This window comes from Perna viridis, chromosome 1 (assembly GCF_037379345.1).
Source record: "Perna viridis isolate PV_CMFRI_1.1 ecotype Kerala chromosome 1, ASM3737934v1, whole genome shotgun sequence".
Lineage (NCBI taxonomy): Eukaryota > Metazoa > Mollusca > Bivalvia > Mytilida > Mytilidae > Perna > Perna viridis.
Window position 1 is genome coordinate 64,741,567 of NC_142445.1, and position 25,872 is coordinate 64,767,438.

Here is a 25,872-nt window from a genome sequence, read left to right on the forward strand (position 1 = left end):
GAACGTGATTGGTTCTGGTATATTACTCTTTATGACGTTGACATACACGTTTCCCATTTCTGGATGAACTACGACAATGACCCAGAGCAACTCCTGCGTGGTTCTGATGGGGAGTATTTCTGATTTTAGTTAAGTACAAAAATATATATCTCGACTTAAACATCAACTGTTTTGTCAAAGTTTGTTCAACATTAATAGTAACATATTCTAGACTTTTCTTCAATTCATGATCACTTCTCTGGCTAATTTTATTTGAATTTTTGACATTTTGTGACATATCTCATTGTTGGATTTGTTTATATTTTATGTAATGATATTAAGTTAATATTTTAACCCAGATCTGTAAAATGAGAATTAAAAGTTTGATTGATTAATGTATTAGCTATCGGTTTATCAACATTACTGTAAAGACATTTTAACGAAACAGTCGTTATGTAAAACCTTTTGTATTGATGTACATGTACCCACCACTTTGAAGCTTTCTGTCTAGTTTAAATTATAAGGAAGTATTTACAAGGCGTATTTTTACCACATCACCGGAGTAACAATGCATTATTTCCTATTTCCGGAGGCATCAAGCTTTTATGACTACAACTAAAAAAACGAACTATTTCTAAACCATAAAAGTTTGTTAAGTAGTATTGGAATCCTAGGCCTTCCTTTTTCTTATAAATCATCAATACATGTACACCTGATACCACTGCAACATCAAAGTCACCACTTCCTTAAAGCAAACGGTTTGGTCGTTAGAAACCAAGACTTTGAAATAAAATCCAGGTAGTCACAGTGGAACCAGTGAAGCTATTAAAAAAATATGTTTGCCTTAAATTAATTAAAATGTACTTTTATGTTACAGATTAAACGCATGTATGTACATGTACAGATGATTATTGTCTTAAGAACAGTTGACTGAATGCTGAATTATATTTCGAAAGAGAAAGCAGTTGGAATATATACTATGCACATGTTTGAGAAGTGGTAGCTTATACGTGTATAATGCAGAGATGGATCCAGAATTTTTGAAAAGGGGATTCCAGAGGTGTTCCAGGCATTTATTTCTTCATTTTTGTCAACATTTTGCGAGAAATTAACAAATATTTCAATCTAAAGGGGTTTCAACCACCGGAACCCCCGGAATCCGCCACTGTGATGAAAATGCAGTATTATATAAAGAACAGATTACGGGTTTTGATTGTTCTGATGGTCAGTTATGATTGTAGGATATTTAATATTATTATATAGATAGCAGTGATTTACCGAATGTTCCTTGTGTAAAAAATTGATAATTCACAAATATATTCGGTAACTTCACTCTCGCACTTTCTCCCGCCAAAACTTCACAACACGAATATTAATCCTTCGTTCACAAAATATAAAATTCATACTGAAAATAGCAATGAATAAATGGAGGAAATTTGCATAATAAATAGGATAATCAATTGGTTATCGTGAATTACCAAAATATGATCACTCGTGGCAAGAAAACATAAAGATTTTACTCGTGCGCGGAACAAGTTCTGTACAGTCGTTAAATCTAGACGTTCTTCGGCACTCGTGATCATATTTTGGTTAATATTCACTTTCCAATTAATTATCCTATTATTATGCATCTATTTTATAACGTTTAATATCTTCATAACCATAATCGTCTTGCTTCTGATTGCAGTCTTGCTGGTGATACTTAATTGATGTGTGTCAAAGAAGCATGCACTATACATGTATTCCCATGTATTGCTTACCCTTGAATTTGAAGATATTGGTACTAATATATTGACGTAATAATATATAACGAATTTGAACCTATATGTGTGTGTGTTTTTCCATAAAAACGTACTTTTCCGAACCATATAATATACAAATGTAATTTATTTTCTCACTTGAATGTCATGGAAACTATTAAAAATTTGATTTTCGTGACGCGGGTAGGGATATAGATTTGTTCTGAAACAATCATACATGTATTTTCACCTGTTGAGGAAAACATTCTTTATTGACGAAAACATTTTTTCTTCAGATATATGGTAAAAGCTGTTAATAGCTGGTAGTGGAACACTTTTATTTTGACATTGCAATTTTTTTTCTAGATAATTGGAAACAAGCTTTGAAAGAAATGAACATCCTCCCCACAAAATCAAATGGTTGCTGCCTAAAACTGTGTTCGTAAAACTATATTGAGGAACGTATTTAGGCGGAGATAAATCCATTTATTTCTCGATCACGCCTTATAACTTCATACAATGGGGCATAAATCTGATTCATCAAATTGACAAAACGACCTCGGCAGTGAAGTTCTTATCAAAAAGAAAATACATGTACCTTGCCAGACAACCTCGAGCATTGTTGGGAGTACAGTATGGGGATTTTATTGGTGTCGTTATAGTACTTTTTAATTTAATTTTAATAAGTTTCATCGTTCTGTTCCCGTTGATTTAGTTACTTTTCTTGTCGGGGCCTTTCAGAGCTTATTTGGAGGTATGTTTACACTTGTTAAAGGTGGTTATGGTGTATATCCATCTACATCATGAGAACCGATTTGTTCAGCTTGTCATAGTGTTCTTTAGTTTCCTCCTTCGTCTGTCCTGCAGTAACGTTACATTTTATGAGCGACTAGGCGAGTGTTCATAGAAAAGCAGAGGAGGCTTACTCTACTGGTGCACCTGATCAATGTTCCTTTTTTCAGTGGAGTACTGGTTGCTCCTTGTTTGCTTCTTTGTACGTGTTATTTTGGTTAAGTTATGTTCTTTGTTTTGTGTCTGTTTTCTCTGTCTAGTCTCTACCATTGGAAAATATTCTTTTGGTTATCGCTGCTCGATTTTGGAAGTCTTGATTATTCTTTAAAGTTTTCAGTACTTTTATTTAAGTTACACGTTGGTGCATATGTTACGTTTAACCATATCCGTTCTTTTCTCATACTTTCCATTTGGAAGTTACTACTTATTAAGAGCTTTATTTCTGGGCATCCATACTAAAGTTATTTCTTAATCAAAACTGAAAAAAGCCCAGTTTGGTGTTTGATGTGTTTCTGACATAGAAAGCATTTAAGTAATACTACGTTTGAATTGATTATGTAGTTCACACGAAAAAAGAACAACATACAACTCAGAACCTTCATGCCCACTTTTTATTTTAAGTACCAATCTGCATAAGAATCAGGCAATGAATGGCACATCATTTTTCTAAATTTGGTCTTTTTTGCCTCAACATATTCAAATACATCTAGAAAACAACTGAAAAGATATTTAAATTTATCCTGAAGCATTGGTGACATAGATATTTTTTGACTGCTTATATAAGGAAAAAGTTCGGGAAAAATTTCCCACCCTTTTTCCATAGAGCATTTCAACTAAATTTGACCTATCAATATCTTAAAAAGGCAAACTTTACAAACACTTTGACAGTAATTTCTTGAGATTATAAGGTATAAAACTTGGATAATGCAATAAAATCTCTGTATATTTTTCATGTGCTACACCTCATACACATTTTGCCTGATTCTTAGACGGAGAGATACTTCATTCACTAATAAGTTTAAGCAGGTACAGAGCATGTATGAAAAGTTTTTTTTCCGCTTGTGAGATTACACAAAGAAAAATAAACAAAATTCATCTTTTTTTTTATTTAATGTTTATCAAATGTAATAATAGTAATATCAGACAGACAGAACTTTTACAGTAATGTACATATTTTATATTGCACAGTTGATAATGTCTTCACATGCAGCCATGTGTAATTTGCCTAACTCAAGCAAGAAACATTGATAACAATTATTCATTTCGATACCTGCCTACTATGCTCCTGACCATTAATTCTACTATATTTATGACATCCAAGAAGAAGTAAACTCATGAGTTAATATCAATATACTGCTCCTTCTTTTAATTCAAATCACTCGTATTATCATAAGTAACATCATCATCCTGATTATGCAGGATTATATGTCCATTTGATGGCATACTTGGTTCAGGTTGAATCTCTAAATATTGGTTGTCATTCTTGTCAGATTTCATTGTACCATTTTCTCCGGTAAGATTTACACCATGGTTATGGAATCCATATTTAATAGTAGGAGAAGGCTCCATGTATGATTGCAGGGTAATCACTGAACCTTTTCGCTCAGCTGTGCTCAAGGGTGATGATTGCAGTGATGGGGGTCTTTCTGGCAGTCGTGGTGCCCCATTCACATGTTCATAATCACGCTGCAAGGATAAAAGTGAACTTGTTTTGCACAAATGAAATTTAGCAACAATATGTACATTTGGCAATTTTATAGCCATTCAGCAATTTTATAGATAAACCAATATTCAACTGAAGGTAGTTTTCCATGCAAATAGATCATTCAATAGGTTTTTTTAGTTTTCTTTGCATTCCCCGCTTATCATAGTACTGTACAATTTGAATGAAAATTTACCTTTCAAATTACACTTCCGATAAACATGTGATTGCATAATCATACTTAACTGTAAAAACAAATATCATGAAAGACCATAATGAGCAAGCTCACACATCCCATGCGCAAGATTCTACATGAAATTTTCAAATTAATAGGTTTTAAAATCGCTAATATTGTCAGCGATTCTAGCACTCGTAATTTCAGTACTTAATATTCGCATATGATTTGCATAAATATGACTTTTATTGTAGTTATACGCCACGTAATGCAGCAGATCCTCCCTGTGTTCATCGCCATAGCGTCATAGTTCTAGCGTCATGTGCGATAAAAATGTACCTCTTAAGTATCATACACGTGTGTTCTACGTGTGTTTCTTGCTTGTATGAGAACGGGAAGTATACATGAAATGATTGGTTAGCTTTGAACATTACCCAGTTTTCGATTCGGGCACTGAGGCTCGTTACAAGACTATAGGTCATACACTCATGCCCCGATATTTATGAATATTCATTGCCAGCTGCTTAATCTGGTTCCTAAACTGGTTCCCTGGTCAATATCATAAGCGCCCCAAAGATTGCTACACCATACCTTTTATTAAACATATCATACACGTCTTTGCATATTTTCTGCTTGTATATTAGAAAGGAAAGTTAACATTAAAAGATAAAATGACCGAGTAGCATTAAATTTATGTAAATATTACCTAGTTTCCGATTCAAACACAGGCGTTTGTTACAATTGATTCTATATAAAGGTCATGTATATATTATCAGGACACTGATATCTATATAAAGCCATTACCATTTGTTTAATCTTGTTCCAAATGACTGAAAACATTTGGGCATAATGTTTAGGGAACCAAGATTTTAGCGGGTCACCCAATTATAGAGCATATCGCATTTGTACCATTTCAGATGTTGAAAGTAAACCAAAATCAGTGATAGTGAATATTTGACGATTAGCTACTTTGAAGACTTCAGTCTTTGTTTCTTTTTTATATTATTTCAGATGGTTTGGAATCTACAATGCAATTAAGTTATTAAAAATACTGACAGCATGTCACCATCACATATTTGTCAGCCAATATCAAACACTATACATTGTAAATCTTGAAAAAGCTACAGGGAATTAATACAAAAGTACATACATGCATAAATTAATGACAGAATGTACTGCTGAAAAAAAAATGATAAGTTCATGTGGTAAATTTAAATTTTATATTGAATATTTGTATGAGATGCACATATTTTACTGCACAAAGTTTGAATACAGTTGGTTCAATACTAAACTGAGTTACATTTAAAAAAAGTAGGTACCACCTACAATAAGGTAGCCAAAAATAGATAATGAGTTTAAAACGCTAATTGTCAAATTTGTCAAAATTATCTTCATTATACTTAATTAACACTACCAAGTTTGAATAATAATGGTTCAATACTTTTTAGTTACACAACTTATCCACCTAAAATCGTGCCAGGCTGACGTAGGTAAAAAGAGTTTTCATCTATGTACATGTACTAGAAAACATACCGCTGTTTCGTCTATGCTGGCATAGTGTTCATCTATAATGTGATGATCATGTTGCCCGAAGTACTGAGGGTTGTTGATAGAGTTCTGGTTATGTAGTGGACTTTTGCTACTGAAAAATGTAAAAAAAGATAGAAACAAATGACAGATTTGGGAAAAAATCATCACAACCATTACAGTGGTAGAGGGGTTTAGTTAAGTCAGTCTGTGTCCATATCGGAAATACAATAGCAGACTGTTCTCAAGAGTTGCAGGTACATTTTTAAAATTCTAATACATGTACATGTATTCAATATTAAATGACATTTTTGTTATTACATGTATATCATGCCATGCTTATTGACCATTATAGAAACCAAGGAGTGATGTATTAAGTCGCCAAGAATTTTGACCCATCAATAAACTGAAACAAAAGGAATAACATGCAATGGACAAAAGTTTGACAGAAATACATGGTACATGTATATGTACAAGTAACAAGAATTTAACAGATTATGTGGTGACTGGTGTATTAAGTGTAAGTGTTTGTAAGAATCAGGCAAAATTGGAAAGATCAGAAACATACACGTCAAAACCCCACTGATTTGACAATGAAATATCACTCAAGGATACCTATTCTATATTTGAAAAGACAATTATTTAATCTCTGCATCACTGTCTTTGCTCAGAAATTTTTTAATAGAATGTTAGAGAATTGAGGGTTCTGACAGAGTTATCTGCCCTTGGAATGTTTATATTCAGTGCATTTCAATGAAATTATAACTTAATTTACCAACATGAAATGGAGAATCTTGTCTTATTTCCTTAATTCTGAGGGATCAAATAGTCAAATTAAACTTTCAAAATGGTGGGTTGCCATACCAACTGACTAATTCTTTAGGGATTGACACTTAAAAATGCAAAGATTTTATTGAGAAGGTATATACATTAACCAAATATTATTTTGATAATCCAAGGTATGAACATATGCTAGCCCAGGAATGTTTCTTTATATAAACAGTCAAATATTTTCTGAAAAAATAAGACCTTCTCAACTGAATCTTGTTACATGTAAGCATGCTTTTTACAAATAAACTAATGGTTGTACAAACAAAAAACAATTTTGATATCCTATGTACAACTACATGTACTTAATCTAATAAATTACTTGATTGACTTTTTCTTTAATGAAACGGACGGTGTGTATCCCCTTCTGTATAGAATATATATCACTATCACAATAGCAATGAGTATAATTCCACCAAAAATACCACCAACAATTGCACCAGTGTCAGTTGAGTCATCGTTTCCATTTGGCGCTGGCGTCACTATACCCGAACATCGTGCCTCAATTGCTGTCAGTTCTGAATCTGGACTCAATAAAACATAAAATCATTAATTCTCAGACTGATTTCATCCTTCAACAGATGGCATTATTTCAATAAGTATATACTTACAAATTCAAGTATATATAAATTTGGTGGATTAATACAGTGATCTTGACCTTCTGTGAGTGCATTTAATACATACACAACCATCAAATCAAGTGACTGAACAAACAAAAAAAACCTGCTGGGTATAAATCGGGTGACCACGACCCTAGCTTTCTATTGTTTGGACAAACATATTTTATTATATGTTAATAAATATGTAATTTCATATTGGCCCTGTTAAAGGTTTGAGGTCTGTCATATTGGTCGATGCGGTTGTATTGGTCCCGAGAAATCAATGATGGCCAATACAGCTGTCGAGGCCAATATGATTGACCGAAATCTATAACAGGGCCCTTAACCAACTCAATTAGATGATTTGTAGAACAGTTGTTTTCATGTTTTACCAAAAACATGTAGGTTTATTTTGCATTAATCAGTCTTATAAATATCCTTTTTGCATAAAATGGAAGATCTTTTTGAGTTTCTGCAGCTTTTAGTCCTGATGATCAAAGTTCATGAAATCCAATTCTAACTCAAAATGGCGGTGCCAAATAAGAAGTTATGATGCGTATTGGCCCAGGTTTGATCCATATTGGCCCTCTTTTTTCATATTGGCCTTGCACAGATGCCCTGTTTGAATTCATATCAATTGGTCAGTTTTTGACACATTGTAACGTATTTTGGGTAGTTGGTTAATAATGTGTGTTACATGTCCGCACTACAACAGGACTAACACACATACAAAATATACCTGTGACACTGTCAACTGTTTTACATCTAGTCCATGGTCTATTCTGAACACATAATCCTTCGAGGTAAATATCTTCTGTTTTCCTGCAGATGGTTGATGACGTATGGTCATACGCCGTTCCTAGTGGACATTCCTGTTCCACAATTTGCTTGTTAACACAAAGAAAGTATTTGGTACAGGAACAAGGGTCTAAAAGTCTTTTGTTTGGTGCACAATTAGCTTTATTGAAAGTTTTACACGATTCTGAAAAAGAAGAAATTACAAATCTATAGTTAGGCAATAATATATTTGTTCAAGCATTATTTAAATATGTTTAGTTATTATAAAATATCAATTAAAACACAACTTCATTTCTAGATGATTGTGGACGTGAATCATACATTTTCCATATTTCAAGAACAATTACAAGCTATTTCCTTACAGGTTACATGTATTTTATATTAATCAGTGTTAAAACACCTTTCTAACATATTACATTTAGCCTAAGTTTTATAAATTTTAATATTTAACATTTTTCCTGTCTTTTTTTAAACTAAAACTTCTATTATATGTTGGTAACTTTTGGATCATAATGCCTAGTCTATCCTGTTAAACCCATCTATAAGATACTTAATTGTATCAACTTGTTTGTCTAAATACCGAATGTTTACATGTATCACTTACCAGTAAATAAGGGACTGTAAGTTGTTGAAATCATCTTTTCCAGAATTTATGCATGTACACATAACATCTACAAATGAAGATAAAACAAAAACTGAACAGTATTGTAAAACTATCCTTAGAAATCCACATTCTGATTTAGGTTAAAAACCAAATTCAACCCAACCACAGGGGCTTTAGCTCCCACTATCAAATATGCAGCCCACTATTATATGTTATATACTAGTGGGCTGCATATTTGATAGTAGGAGCAAGCTCCTATAACCCAACTAAAATGTCTTTTTGCATAAAGATGAGCATATTTCAACTTGTAAAGGAAAAAAAGCCTGACATTTGAGAAGATAAGAATATTAAATAGTAATATACTTACAGTTTTCAGTTAAAATGTATATAAAACATCCAGATTTCATAAGCGATAGTTTTAAGACGAAACTGTGAAAACATATTCCTTACATTCATTCTATTGTTTTTCTAATAATAATGCAGATGAAAATGACTATTTTAATCTGAAAACCCAGGAACCAGTTCACAAATGAAGCACACTCTTTGAAGTGTACTCGAAAAGTGTAATTTGTAAAATGCCATTGTTAATGGCATTGTTTTAAGAAGGACTATCGTTATAAGATAAATGTTGTTTGCATGGGTTAGAATTTTCCCCCGAGTTGCCTACTTTAACATATCCACCTTTCTAGTTTCAAACCTCTTGTTGCAACAAAACATGTTTTTGTTTTTTTTAATACAACAGTTATGCTATTCCAAGTTTTCAGGTAAAAAGATAATTACTTATTATTATATAGATAGCAGTATTTAATCAATGTTACCAGTGTAATAAATTTTGATCATTCAATTTCACTCTCAGACTTTCTCACGCCAAAATGTCACAACATAGACATCAATCAGCCAATCAAAGAATTTAAAATTCATGTTGAAAATATCGATAAATTATGAAAAAATCTACATAATAAATAATCAATTGGTTATCGTGAAAATCCAAAATATGATCATTCGTGCCAAGAACACTTGAGGATTTAACTCTTGCGCAGATCCCCACAATCATTAAATCTAAGCGTTCTTCGGCACTCCAGATAATATTTTGGTTATTCACTCTTTCCAATTAATTATCCTATTATTCATTAGCCGTTCAAGTTAACCAGAAAAATCTTTAAAATTATTGCTTTATTTGGGTTTGAAACTTAAACTCACACCTGAAAATATCAATTTATTATTGAAATGACAAAAAATACAAATGTTGAACCTGCCCGGCGTAGGATTTTTCAAGGATATTCACATTTACCTGCACACATATATATTAATTTCATGCTGAAAATATTGCCATTTTTCAGAAAACGTAACATAAACCGTAATCATAATGCACCAGTCTCATTCAAATGTGTTTATTGAGTATATCAACAATATGGAGTCGATATCCATACTTTTCCATATTATCTGAATACTTTTATATAGTCCTTGTCTATCTTAAAAAAGATGTTCATGCAATTTTGTTATAGAAAACAAATATTAGTTTCTATCCTCGACAGTCTATGTAAAACAATATTGGTTAGATTATGGATCAGTACAAAGGTTAGATTGTGAATCAGTACAAAGGTTAGATTGTGATCCAGTACGAAGGTTAGATTGTAAACCTATATAAAGATTAGATTCTGAATTTTAATGCAAAGATTAGATTGCAAACCTGTACAAAGATTAGATTGCGAATCAGTACAAAGGTTAGACTGTGAACCAGTACAAAGGTTAGATTGTGAATCAGTACAAAGGTTAGATTTTGAATCAGTACAAAGGTTAGATAGGTAACAGTACAAAGGTTAGACTGTGAATCAGTACAAAGGTTAGATTGTTAACAGTACCAAGGTTAGACTGTGAATTAATGCAAAGATTAGATTGTGAATCAGTACAAAGGTTAGAATATGAATCAGATCAAAGGTTAGACTTTGAATTAATACAAAGGTTAGGCTGTGAACCAGTTCAAAAGATATTCTTCCTTTAACTATATCTACATGCTGATTATCTTCAATTTTTCAATAATTGAATAATTTTATCGTAGTTTTGCATTATTGTCATCAATATCATTCGCAAAGGCAAAGGATTTAAAAGTTCTATTAATATTGACCAGGTTAATTGGGAAAAAGTCCTGGAATTAGGATTTATCCCTGTTTGGAGTACTACCCATCATTAGGCGTTTTTTACCCATTATGAAATTATACAGTTTGGATAATGGCATATTTTAAAAGTGGATACTTTATATTTATTGTATTTGAGGTATTTTTTCTGAAAAAAAAACACACTTTTAAATCTTATACCTAAAAAGTCCGTGAGATATTGCATCAGTTGGGTCTGTAAATTTTAAAATAATGCAAAAAAACTTCCCTTGCAAAAAAGTTACTCAAAATGATACAAATATTCCTATTTTAACAATATTTCAAAGCATTAGAAGGATGCTACATGAATTCGTTCTGATTTGCATAAATTTACTCTTAAACAAACAAAAGAAATATGATGTAATATATTTCAGTTTATACTTGACACTGTTAAATGCAACCGAGTCCTCCATTGCATACTTCTATGATCAGGTACACAGAGCGAATTTTCGGCAAGCTTAAATAGAATTTTTCCAACATAAGGTGTGCTCTGTTTAACAGTAATAAGTAAACTTATACTGAAAAGTGCTCTTGTTTTTAGTTTACTACGTTACTCGCTTGTCAAATATTGACAATGTTCATAAATTAAAGTATTCCTAAGTACATGCATAATTGAGGGTAATAAACATAATATAGACAGTGCTTTCTACTTCACTCTTACATGAATTACACGAAATGGAAACATTGAAATGTCTACATTGCATATAAGTAATAGGAATCAACCGAGCCACTTCTGATACGGTTGATACAAAATTTTTAAAGGCGAAACACATGCAAAAGGAATATTTCTTAGCAATATAATTGAAAAAGGAAATAAATATTGGTAGTTTCTTTGAAAAAGGAAATATTTACTGTAGCATTTTTATATTAAAGCGATTATGTTCAACCATTCTACTGTTTTGTAATAGTATATACATTGCTTGGCGTCACACCGAAATGAAATCTGTAAAACCATGTCACTAATGAAATATACAGAGAGTCTTCTCTTAAATTGAAGTTCTAAGTGTACCTGTATTAGTTAGGTCACCGACCACGAAGTGGCTGAGACTTATTGTTTTTACTGTGTTTCTTATTAAGTCGCCGACCACCAAGTGGCTGAGACTTATTGTTTTTACTGTGTTTCTTCTTCTTATTAAGTCGCCAAAACGAAGTTTTGCGACTTATTGTTTTTGCCCCGTTTCTTATTAAGTAGCCAAAATGAAGTTTCATGACTTACTGTTTTTGCTCCATTTCTTATTATTATTATTAAGTCACCAAGACGACGTTTTGCGACTTATTGTTTTTGCCCCGTTTCTTATTAAGTCACATTATTATTACTATTATTATCATTACTATTCACTATTCTGCACATAAAGATGCCCTAGCGATTTCTCAAAAACCGTTTATTCAATTCATCACAAACTTGGCTCAAAAATCGAGCATGCTCAGGGGATGTGCAAACCACTTCTGGAATTTCAAAAGGACTACTGATTTCAAATGGCCCCCAAAACAAAACCCGAAAAAATGAAAAAAAAAATCCATAAAATTAGTGGAACTCATTCAATGTATGAAAATAACTCAGAATGCTGTTCTAGACTTGCTGACATCATAGGTGTAAAAAAAAATTTCTAGAATGCGGCCATTTTTTTCAAAATGGCTGACAAAATCGGCAAAATTTCAACATTTTTTTATTTCAATGAAAATTGATATCTAGGGTAAACGTGACATTCTAAATTCAAGGGCGGCTTCAGCTATTATCTTAAAGCCGCCATTTTTTTTCAAAATGGCCGCCGAAATCGGTAAAATTTAAACTTGGTTGGATTTCAATGAAAATTGATATCTAAGGCAAAGATTGCATTCTAAATTCAAAGGTGGCTTCAGAATTTCACTAAATCCAACCTTTTGCCAGTTTTGGCGACTTTTGTGTTTTGCTTGCAAACACAGTATTACTTGTTTTCATTATGCTTCTTCTTCTGCACATAAAGATGTCCTGGAGATTTCTCAAAGACAGTTTATTCGATTCGTACCAAACTAGGCTAAAAAATCAAGCATGCTCAGGAAGTGTGCATGCCACTTCCAGAATTTCAAAATTGCTGCTGATTTCAAAATGGCCTCCAAAACAAAACCCGGAAAAATGGAAAAAAAATTCTATAAAATTAGTGGAACTCATTACATGTATGAAAATAACTCAGAACGCTGTTCTAGACTTGCTGACATCATAGACATAAAAAAAATTTTCTAGAATGCCACCATTATTTTCAAAATGACAACATTGTTCAATTTCAATGAAAATTGATATCTAGGGTAAACGTGACATTCTAAATTCAAAGGCGGCTTCAGCTATTATCTTAAAGCCGCCATTTTTTGTAAAAATGGCCGCCGAAATCCGCAAAATTTAAACTTTGTTGAATTTCAATGATAATTGATATCTTAGGCAAAGATTGCATTCTAAATTCAATGGTGGCTTCAGAATTTGACTAAATCCGACCATTTGCCGGTTTTAGCAACTTTTGTGTTTTGCTTGCAAACAGTTTTACTTATTATTATTATTTTTACCGATGAACTTGTCCGCCCGTTTTAGTGGAAACTAATAGAGGGATTGGAACAAAAGTTACGCAGAAGTTGGGCCTCACCCCACAGATGTGCATGCCGCAAAAAAAATTTTAAAAGGAGGGGCACTTTGGCAGAAAAGGGGGATAGGTCATAATTTTGGACATTGCTATATCTCGGAAACCTAGGTGGCCAGGAACTTAAAAATTGGTGTGGTGGTAGAATTTGACGAGCTCTACAATATTATGCAAAAAAAATGAATCGATATGTTTTGTGTTGCCGTGGTAACAAAAATACGAAAAAAAATCATTTTTTGTGGTTTTTCAAATGTTTTTTCTTGATGTAGGAAAAATGATTTGAGATATATTCACCAAACTTGGGATTTATATAAAACTATCTAAATGTGATTGAATGCACATTTCAGATTTTTTTAGATGGCCGCCATCCAAAGTAAGGTACCCTCTTGAAAAATTAGGTAAATGTCATTAGAATTTTATGAAACTTAATATTTAAGCTTAAATTTGTATGCTAAATTCAAAATTTTGGGAATGCTAACCCATAGATGTTCAATTAAAAAAAAAAAAATAAAATGAGGGGGTGCTTCGGTTGAAAAGGGGGAAAGGTCATAATTTAGGACATTGTGATATCTTGTGACTATATGTTGCTATCAACTTAAAAATTGTGTGGTGGTAGATTTTGATAATTTCTATAATATTATACCAAAAGAGTGAATTGATATTACATGTATTGCCATGGTAACGAAAAAATGAAAAGTTTGGTTGATTTTTGTGATTTTTCAGATGCTTTTCCTTTAAGTAGGAAAAATGATTTGAGATACCTTTACCAAACTTAAAGGATATAAAAAATATAATCTAAATGTGAATGAATGCATATTTTGGATATTGCAGATGAGCACCATTTATCATAAAATGGCCACCACCCAAAATAAGGTGCCTCCTTGGAAAATAGTTTTAATTTCATTAGAATTTTAAGAAACTAGGCATTTGGACTTAAAATTGTTTGCTAAATTTAAAATTTTGGGTTATGTAAACATTTTGGGAATGTTAACCCATAAATGTTCACTCCTCAAAAAAATTTTGAGAGGAGAGTTGCTTTCGATTGAAAAGGCTGTATCATGACTGTATGACCGATTCGCCTTTTCAATATTAATAGGAGCTTACTCTTTCCCTAAGTTTTACTAAACACATTTTTTTACCATAATGTGTTACGAAATGGTTCTTATTTAACATCACGATTGAAGTTTACCTTTTTGAACCCGAACAGTTGAAGCAGTAACAGTCTAATTAAAATTGCTCCGATATTTATTTGTTTCGCCGGAGGCAAAATTTAGGGCATATTTGCATACTTATTGCGGGAATTTTTTTTGATTGGTCAGTTGTAATGTTACAATGACGTAACACAGGTCACTCAGATGAGATGGAAATCGGGACAACGGTAGACCTTGCGTACATACAAAAAAAAAAAAACAAAAAAAAAAAAAAAACACGCAAGGTCTAATTTTAAGCAGTCAAACTATCTTACAATGTTCACAATAATGTTGTTTCAATATTAATGGGAGCTAACTCTTTTCCTGGGTTTCTCTAAAAACATGATTTTTTTATCCTGATGTGTTACCAATTATACTATGATATGATTTATATAGTTTTTTTAATTAAATGACATAGTTTATTTGTAATGAAAAACCTCGAAATGCATGCCATAAAGTATAAATGTTATCATTATGTGGTGTTACGTTAATGTAGGTCCATTGAGTTCATTATGAATGAGTAGGATTTTTGAATAAACATAAATTAATGTTAAGTTACACAACAAATTCATTTGCTTTTGTTACTTTGTATGTATGATTTTAATTACTTTATGTTCTTTGTTGTGTATGTCTGTTTTCCATGTCTGGTCTTTGTCCCTGGATTACATTCTTTTGAATACCGCTATAACCTTGGTTCCCTTGATTACTCTTACAAACTGTTTTGAAATTAGGAGTTAATGCACGTGTGATGCTGATCAAAAATCTAGACACTGATGACTGACTGGTTAATGGTGCATTTGGTACTGTAATTGGGATAGAACCAGATTTACTTAACCAGATAAAAGCATTATATTGGCAGCAACTATTCACAAGGTACAAGGCATGACAGCAAATAAAGTAGCAGTTTCCCTATAGAATGTGTTTAAACCTGGAATGTCATATATTGCCTTGAATCGTGCAACATCATTATCTGGACTCAGAATTTTGGTCTTGAATTTAGACGAGATATACTGTTCTAGTGATATAACAGAGTGTTTAGAAGAAATGCCATCATTTTTTTCCAGATGAAACAAAATGGGAAAAAAGTCCAGCACTTTAAAATATAATTCAGCACAACACTGAGGGCCTCATACCTCATCAGTCAGACATTCAGTCAGTCAAACAGTTCCAACTCGCTGATGTTGTATGCTTAACGGAAGGTTGGATTACACAGAGTAACACAGTGCCATCAAATTTGTTTCGGTCACATGCATATTCAGATGTTAATCAAATATAACATTCAAGTAGAGGTGGTATAGCTGTCTTTGTAAAGTGTGATTCAACCAGCAAGGATATGCCACATCAAACAACTGACATTGAAGCACTTGTAGTGATTGTAAATGACATTGTAGTTGTCACTGTTTACAGACCACCTTTGTAACCAATCGCAATGTTTACTAAGAAACTTATAGATCTTTTAAAAGAGGTTGAAACGCTTCGACTTCCTTCTGTAATAGTAATAGTTGATGATTTTAATGTTAATGTGCTTCTTGATTCTAGTATATCATTTCAAATAAAATATGTGAACTAGGGTACTCACAGATGATTGATAAACCTACAACTACAGCTGAAACATGTAGTGTTTGTTCATAGAATTATTGACAATATAAGAATTGAAATTTTACCAACTCACTATAGTTTTCATGGCGCACTGCAAATAGATGTGCTCAAATGATAATAAAGGAAATATAATGGTTTACAGTTTTATACATGACTTTTGTAGGACTAATTTTGGAAGTGTACATAAGGTAAATATTGTTTCTTTGATACTCACAATGATAGTACATTTATTGCAAAAATTATAAATAACGATTTTTAAGACTGATTTCAATGACCTTTTCAATAAAATACATTGTAGATCAAATTGTTATGGTTTTTTGGTTGTATATTTTAGTCTTTCACAATAGTTACCCTGACTTGACTTTTTATGAGCAACTCGGCAGGTGTTTCTAGAAAAGCAGAGGACGCTTTACCCTACCGGTGCACCCGGTTCATGCTCCCAGTTTTTAGTGGAACATGAGTTGCTCTTTGCTTTTGTTACTTTGTATGTATCATTTTAGTTACTTTATGTTCTTTGTTGTGTATGTCTGTTTTCCATGTCTGGTCTTTGTCCCTGGATTACATTCTTTTGAATACTGCTATAACCTTGGTTTCCTTGATTACTCTTACAAAATGTTTAAAGTTCTTTTACCGTTTTTCATCTACCGCATATGAGAAAGAAATGGCAAAATCTGAGATGGAAAAGAGTTAAAGTTATGGACATTAGTAAAGTAATTAACTAATCAGTTCAAAATTTCGAGTTCTAAGACCATTGGGAACGTGAGGGGACTTATGTGACTCGCTTGCAAGCACAACTTAAAACTTGTTATTATTTTAATTCTCCTGTCATAATAATTCATTGTTTTGTCTGCACGTTTTCTCGAAAACACCTCATCTGATTGAGATGAAACTTCACAGGAAGTTAGAACTACTCTTGGAAAGATGCAAAAATCCAATTTTTTTTATTCCAGCTGCCGTCATTTCTTCAAAATGGCCGCCGGACTGGACGTTCCCGATTTTTACATCGGATATTGGAACATCGTATATCTCGAAAACTGCTGATCAGAATTTGACGAAACTTGGTGTATATATTAAGCCCAACAGTCAAAACAAAATCACGAAAAAAAAATCGCGTGCGTCTCGGCCGCCAACGCGTCGAAAATTCAAATTTGTCCGATTTCGATGAAATTTGATATCTAGGTTCTTTGAGCTGTTCCGATTATTACTTTGAGTCTCAATTCGCTATTTGAGCTACGGGTCTGCCGCCATATTCAAAATGGCCGCCACTGAGCTCGAAAATTCAAAGTTGTCCGATTTTAATGAAAATTGATATCTAGGTTCTTTAAGACGCCCTGATTAAGAACATGCGGATCAATCGATAATTTGAACTGCGTATCGGCCGCTATATTCAAAATGGCCGCCACCGTGGTAAAAAATTTAAAGTTATTCGATTTGGACGAAATTTGATATTCAGATGCTTTACGCTGCCTCAATTAATAATAAGCAGGTACGAGAACACAATTAATTCCCCTTGGTTTTCGTTGTAAACGAATATAGTTCCAACTTTGGTAGTAGGTACCTTCCACATTTTTTCATACTTTTACTGGAAACTTATTTGCTGAAGTTTTGCCTCTAATTGGTAGAAAATAGGTTAAAATTACATGGGATTTTTTTTCATTAATCAATTCTGACTTAAAGTTGTGATTTGGTTCAGTGGAAGAAGGTTAAAATTTAGGACTTTTAACTCAGTTCATTTGTCATGTTTACCCCATCTCCGAATTATATGTATTAATTTCAGAAAATGATGGTAAAATTTTCTACAATTTATATATAAAATCCTGTTTGTACATATCTTTAGGCCAGAGAAGTTTTATTCAGTTTGCGCCGGTGGAATTTTTTTAATCTGCTCAAATGTGTATATTGAAATGCACTTGAAAATTAATTGCGGTCTCGTGCCAGCAGTTCATCTGGCGATATGTTTCTCAAAACACAAATAAGGAAACGGGAGGCGACTCCTACACGTTTCGTGGAAACGTAAATTTTAATTAGTTCTTGTTTCTTTATCGACAGGTATAATAATGCGCTGTATAGAGATGCACTAAGCTATGATATTTATAGTATCCCAAATATTGACATTATCACGTCAAATCATGGAATGTGCGACATTCAAATGATCTACCTTTAGAGCGGTAAAACTGTACGTGCAAGAATCGTGTAAAAATGTTTACATCTGAAATGTGTCCTCTTCCAGGCCCAAATATGATTTTTTTTTATAGTTTTCTTTGCCCGAAATGACCACAACGGCCTCCAAATACATGTACATGTATATTGCAGGAATTTGAGAAATTTTCGGAAGAATGTAAGGGAATTGCACATTGCCATATGCATTGTTCATTGGTAGTAGATTCTATTGAATTTCGGAATGTATTCTTTATTCATAAAAACAGTAATACATTACTTGTACATGAATACTGAATACACAAATACGGGATTTTTGATACTGCAAGTAAAACTTTTTTTTGCATCCTGAAACGCAAATATGCACATGTACACAAAGCCTATACAGCGTTTCAATTTCCTATACTTCACCTCAGAGAGGTAACTTTTACAGCCAAGGACGGTATGCAAACCTGACTGTAAGCTCCCTCTGATACAAACCATCCGGTCACTGCTGCGTCATGACAGTTGTTTACAACTAGAACTGTTTGATATTTTGGGGACTAGGCTTTGGTGTAACCATGTGATCTGGTCCTGACGTTATCAGTTTTAAATGAGTATCAACGCCATAGAGAGTCTAATATGTTCTGCTTTGTGTAATATGATAAATTATTTAACCACTCAAATGTTGGTCTAAATGCAAATATTGGAAATTCAAATTAATTTTTCTGTTTACATTTTTATGATGTTTATTTGTTTTTCAATTCATTAGAGATTTTAAATGGTTGTTTGTTAAACACTAAACTTATGTCGCGTGGTTATGGAATTTTAGCTAAATTTTCATTCTAATATACCTTTAGAGCGGTAAAACATAAAAACATAATTTCATTATATAAGTATTTTTTATTGGCCTTGTACATTATAACTTGGTATTGTCTAAGTTTGCATACACTTTAAAAGTGTAATCTTCGAGAATTTTTTCGACTAGTATCCGAGTCTATTTTTACAACATAGTGGCTTCCTCTGTGATATTTTCAATGAATGGCAAACATACAATTTTAATTAAATTAATTAATCAGGTGGAAAGAATGGTTCTTGAGAGAAAGGGAGATTTTGGAACCATCAATGCCCTGAGTGAATGTGATCCAACCCTAAATTACTTTAATTTGCAAGTGCTTGAATCGTTCGCCAACGAAGTTCCACGTGTGTTATTGTTGCAACGCTACTAACTGCCAGTCACCCCATATCAACTAAATCATCATCCTTCAATAGATTTTGACTAAATTGGTACAACCTTGCCTCCATGAAAATCGAAACCCCTTATTTTTTTCAGGCCATTATTCAAAAGTCAAGGTGAGGGGGTCTTAATGATATGATCAGGGAAAATAACACTTTATGGTGCCCTTGCTCCAGCAACTCCAACACACCGATTGATTGTGAAATTATTGAGATCCGGCACTCGATGATTAACCAACATATCTAGTCTTCACATTGTCGTCAGGATACTTTGGGAGGAAAGCAATGTGGTCCTAAATACAGACTTCAAAAAAATTTCAAAGCTAAGGTTGGCCCATGGAAACTAGATTCTTACTGGAACCAACAAGCGAAGAATACACTACTTCGCAATTTAAGTCCATTATCTAAGCACTCTGCCATCGCGATCTCTTCAATGAGTGAATTCGAATTAATGTACCAAATATTCATTTAAGTTTCATAGGAAGAGGTTAACGGTGAAATGAATGAGGCTGTCGTAAAGTCAATAATTAAAAAAAAATTCTCGATGGTCCATCTGGTTTGATTACCAAAATAGAGACTTTAAATTGGCCCATAACTAAGTTGGTATGCTATATTCCTTCCTTATACTATAAACATATATTACCAAGACACGACGCACGCATTTAACCAACCTATTTAATGCATATTAATGACAGATAAAACGTCATAAATTCAGTTAATATTTTCATTGAAAGTACCGATGCACATATCAAACAGAATGAACATGAAGACACTTGATACTAAATCATTCTAGACCAAAGTCACGGTGAGATACAGATCTACAACCAGAAGGAGATCTTCGAAGTACCGGTCAGGATGGTTATATGTATTTGCAAGCTACACAATGTAGTCAGTAAGATACATGTAGATAAGGTTAGTAAGATACATGTAGATAAGGTAGATGGTTTTTGTTGTTACCACATTTTAGTAAACTCATCTATTAGCAGAATGGTCCTTGTAAACTACATGTTCATGAGGTATGACGTTGCTCTAGTAATTTTGATACTTTGTATGGCATGATAATCCATTAAAATAGTTATTTCTAAATACAATCATTTAAACTTATTTCAGTACTTAAAATCGAACTGATATCGTGCGTGTCATCACGATTTAACTTTAAACAAATAAGTACATTTTATCATGCGTTTCATATTTTGGTGTAACGCAATATATTATACATTCATATTAGTAAAGTTTTCTTTTTCTTTTTATGTAAGATTAATTTGTTTACTCCCAAAGAATTAAAGAAATCATCATTCTATTTATGAATAACTAAATTGAAATGTAATTTTAGATTTTTAAGGATTTTAACGTTCAAAGCAATTTAACGTTTAACTGATTATAAAGAATATCCATCATTGCCTTCGATAGTCAAAGAATTTGTCAAGTAACTTTATATTTCACTTTTTACATTATGAAGTGCTACTATATATATTTGACAAGTCTTATGTAGTTCAGAAATAAAAGTAAAACTTCATTTAGACATTATTTCGATGTTTTACCTACTGTTAAAATATCTTTGATGTACAAAAACTCACAATTTCATTATGATGCAAAAATGAAATCATAGATTCGCTCTTCGTTCTTTAACGACACAACTGCTACAGATTTGAACGCGATATTTTCTTCTTAAACGGTTTCTACACGGGATTGAAGTTTATTTTTAAAAATGTATTTTACATGCGGTTGAATACGGCTGTTGCGATCAGTTTTCGTGGATAAAATGTAAAAAGTATGCTCAGATTGTGTTTGATTGTACATTGAACTACATGTACAAATTATAGACAGGATAAATTGTGGCTGTACGTTTAAGTATATATCAATCTATATAAAATTCAGACACTACAAATGGTTGGGGTGATACAAAGTGCAGAAAACAAACATAGAGAATACATGTATCATTAAAGTACACCCACCCTTAGAAATACATGTACACCTACAAATATCGAAATGTTTAAGCCGTTTGTAATCTTGTGGTCGATATTTTCCATAAACACCCGACTTTGTTTACTTGTTAGTAGTCATACATTAGAATAGAAAACTAGTTTATCTTCGTTGTCCAAATTAAAGTACCTCAATGAAGAATATGAACATACATGTAATATGAATTGCCAAACATGGTCATTGAAGATAGTCCGGGTCTTCTGAATTTTGTTACTTTAGCTAATGTAATAACAATTCTTTCAATTCTTGATAGTGTAATATTAAGATACATTAAAATTTTTAAAAGTAGTTAAACAAGTTAGTATTTAACTTCAAATATAAACAGATTTGCCAGTGACGAACGTATCAAAGTTTGATGGTGTAGAGTTTCAAAAATGAACAAAAGTACACGAATCACAGCTCTATTGGCACATGGAATAGCGAAAGCCCTACCTTGATAGAAATCACTTATATCGTCAACCATTATTGTTACTATGTCCACAGGTAGCCATTAAGCGTTGTTCCCTCGTCAACCTTAAATTTTATCTCTGAACAACTTTCGCACAAAAATTACATATCACTATCTTGCCTTTTATTTACATTGAGGTAAGTAAACACAATTTATGTTATGGGGACTTCCATAAAACACTCGAATTTCAATGAAACTTTATTTTAGGTACATTTAAATTGTTTGTGATGCCCTGGACAGTGACAAGGAGTTTAAGTATTATATGCACCACCAAAGTTTCTTTGATCGTAGCAAAATGGTGTAAATTTTAGTTTAGTGCACCAAAATTGTATCCGGGTGAAAAAACAAAGGCAAAGAATTGGAACGTGTTTACGTTTAATTACAACTATTTTTTCATCAGCATGACTAGTGTACAAATGTATTTAGAAGCTACTCATACGGGGCGCCGAATGGGACTTGATTTTTTTTGTACTCAAATTCAAATTCAAACTTCTGTAGCGATGACTTCAATCTTGTAGCAACATAACCCTGTTCCAGAAGCCTATTTGTTAGAGTTCTAGCGCGATACAAAAAGTCTGCGTAGTTTGGGCAAGCTCTGGCATAACGTATGAGTTGTGATATGAACACTCCATACGCAGGTGCAGATGGGATGTTGCCACAGATGAAAGGAAAGTTGACAATTCTGAATGAAATGTCATCACGTATGTCGTAAAGTTTGGTCAATAGTTTTCCTTTACCATCGATTTCTAAGTGTAGGTCAAGATATGAGGCTGACTTCACAGTGTCTGTAGTATCCTTTATCTCAAGTTCTTTTGTATCAAATCCCCGAAATTAGGATTGTTTAAAGATAATACGTCATTAATATAGCGGAAACTGAGATTGAAGGATCTAGCCAAACGATATACTTTCTTTCTGATCAGATCAGCTATAAAGTCAGCCTCATAAGAGTGAAGGAATAGGTCAGCAAGTAAAGGAGCACAAATTGTTCCCATTGGAATGCCGACTGTTTGTTGAAAAACACGTCCACCACACTGGACAAATATGTTGTCGATTAAAAATTTCAGCATTTTGTAAACATCTTCCTTCGTATATTTGGAAGATGATTTGGAATTATTTCTTACAAAGTATGAGGAATCTCTACCAAGAACTATATATTTGTATCTAGGTGTACCATCCTTTTTGGAAAAACAACGATGTATACTGTTTTTAAGTCGGGATTTTAACTGAGTATGGGGAATGGAAGTATACAGTGTTGAAAAATCATAGGTTTTAATGCTATTATATTCAGATAATAGTCTTGAACTGATTACCTCCAAAAGATCTTTCGAATTTTTCAGGAGCCACATTGAATTAATACCACTACGAGAGTAACAAGTGTTGTGGTAAGAGTGCAGACCCTCTTTGACAGTTGTGAGTATAGAAGTTAAAAGTTTTGAAAGAGGTTTGGTGGTACATTTTGCAGATCCAGCTATGATACGTTGTTTGTATGGATTCTTGTGGAGTTTAGGAATCCAGTACATAGTACACAATCATCGTCCTTGGTAGAGAGACCAAAAGAGAATAGCACAGATTAATGGTTTTCCACAATCTCTTCTTTGGAGAGTGTGATAGCAGTATAGGTCTTATCACTGCTAATATTTTCTACGTCTACCTCTGATAATAAACATTGGATGTAGAACGTTTTGCAGACAAAAACAATGTTGTTTTGGGCTTTGTTTGCTGGTACGACAACATATTTGTCATGTATAGTAGACAATGTTTTTGCTACATCGGGGTCTTTGAAAACTGATGTAGCATTGGCACTCATTGACCTACTTAAAACTTTCATCCGTTTCAAAATTAAAGACCTCACGGCCTTTAACCACTCTGACAGAGAATCAATGTCTTCTTGTTCTCGTTTTATCCATTTTCTTGCATAGTCCTCGACGGCATCCATAAGAACTTTAAAGTTATAATTCCAATTTATGGAGCGTGGTTCACGGTACTTGGGACCTTCAGAAAGGATATTACGCAGAGATTCGTTTTCGATAATGGTTAAATCTCCCGTAAAAAACGTATTTTGCTCATTTTGGACAAAACGTATCAATCCTCTACCTACATGTATATCACGCTTCGGACCCCAGACCCTCAATCTACATGTATAGCACACCTCGCACCGCAGACCCTTGGTTTAAATAAGTCTCGGGACAACATGCGACACAAGATTAACATGTAATATTCAGTAAGTTAAAAATAGATATTCATCGACATTTCGTTCAATATTGCTCACAAGTGTTGTATTATTAAAAAGAATCAGAGAGTCATCGGTGCCGGTTTTTTTTGACAGACAAGGGCACTAGATGTCAGAAACATTCCTTCATATAACGGAGAAGAACAATACGACTTTCTTGTTTCTTTAAAAGTAATGTACATGTATATCAATAGTCTGCTTCTGTAAGTTACATCACTTGATTCATTTCATTTATATGTAACATATATTATGCTATTCACGTATCAATATTCGTGTTATGTATGTCAATGCTCGTGCATATAATATAGATATAGTGTGATAAATTGAACGTAAATTAAATACAGCAATTAAATTATCAAATATATTTAAAGTGTTTTCAGTCAAAATCATACTTTTGATGGGTTTATTTTTAGAAGTATTTAAAAGAGTTAACAAAATCATGTAAACTCCTTAAACCAGATCAGACTTTCTACACACATACTAACATCAAAGAGGATGTTTAAAGTTTGAAGCATTTATACCAGACACTTCCTGTTCTATAGCAACGAACACAGTCACGTAACGTTTTATAAAGATGTTGTTCCTGTTATGAATTAGAATTATTATATTTACGCATGAACCGTAAAATATTCTTTTTAACAAAGATAATTAAAGAAAAAACGTGTATCATTGTCTATTATATCACTTGTACATATACACCAAAAGTATATCTTAATATGTATTATCCAAAATATATACAGGCGATGTGTATATAAATTACACATACATGTTTGTTTTTTTATTAGAAATAACAGGTACAATCAGTTATTTCAATCCTAAGTTAAAAGAGATATTTCAATGGACCAAAATCACAAGATAAAACGGCGTATAATTTTTTATTTCGTATATGTAATTAATTTTCCTGAGTGGGCTACTACACTGTTTCACAAATACATGTATCAATACCACAGAGAGTCGCTATTCACTACTTGCATCGATCACCAATTCTCTACCATTATAGTACATGTACATGCAAGTACATTTGGTTACATAATAACGAAGAAATCAAGTTAAAGGTTTGGTAATATTATAATTGGGGAAAGTAGAATTACTTTATAAAACAATATGTACTGAACAAAACATTTACCTGCTAAATACTGTTAAGATATCACGTTTGTTCAAAATCAATCACCTGTCTATTCACCGTAAAGTTGTATAACTTGTAAATACAATTTAAACATTCTAGTTAATTCAGACTTGGCGTTCTATAAAAGGAAACGTTTCAATTGTAACACTGAATAGCGTTATTGTCGATATTGAAAAAAAAATTCTTATGTTTTGCTAGAGAGTTCTTACCATTTTCGGATGTATTTCGTCAGTTCACTTGAGGAACAAACCCCACCTGGGTGACGTATAGACTATAAATATGCCATCGTACTTGATTTAAACAACTTTAATATGCGTAAAATTCTTAGTATCATATTTCTTACAGTCACCAAAATTGTTATTTTCTTTTGTGGAAGGAAATTTATATGAAGTACGCAAATATTTCGAAATTAAATTTAAAAT

General features: G+C 32.7%; 1 protein-coding gene across 3 annotated transcripts; it reads right to left on the reverse strand.

The window, feature by feature from the left end:
* Window positions 1–3,727: 3,727 nt before the first annotated feature.
* On the reverse strand, window positions 3,728–25,777 carry LOC148629853 (uncharacterized). Of its 3 annotated transcripts, none has more exons than XM_088558643.1 (6): window positions 25,660–25,777; window positions 8,744–8,810; window positions 8,081–8,323; window positions 7,065–7,266; window positions 5,921–6,029; window positions 3,728–4,196 (listed from the first exon to the last, which is right to left on the reverse strand). In XM_088558643.1, the coding sequence occupies exons 2-6, from the start codon at window positions 8,775–8,777 to the stop codon at window positions 3,876–3,878; spliced, it is 909 nt and encodes a 302-aa protein (XP_088414769.1). In that variant the 5' UTR covers window positions 8,778–8,810; window positions 25,660–25,777; the 3' UTR covers window positions 3,728–3,875. The 3 variants fall into 3 exon arrangements, with proteins under 3 accessions (XP_088414769.1, XP_088414780.1, XP_088414774.1); XM_088558654.1 differs by lacking the exon at window positions 25,660–25,777 and adding an exon at window positions 25,451–25,591; XM_088558648.1 differs by lacking the exon at window positions 25,660–25,777 and adding an exon at window positions 22,079–22,217.
* Between the last annotated feature and the right edge of the window lie 95 nt (window positions 25,778–25,872).

Excerpts from the sequence above, each read along its gene's own strand:
- LOC148629853 (XM_088558643.1), bottom strand. The coding sequence starts at position 8,777 with ATGATTTCAACAACTTACAGTCCCTTATTTACTG. Across the intron at positions 6,030-7,064 it reads TTAAAGAAAAAGTCAATCAA|TAGCAAAAGTCCACTACATA; the intron begins GTAATTTATTAG and ends TACATTTTTCAG. Across the intron at positions 4,197-5,920 it reads CCAGCATAGACGAAACAGCG|CGTGATTATGAACATGTGAA; the intron begins GTATGTTTTCTA and ends TTATCCTTGCAG.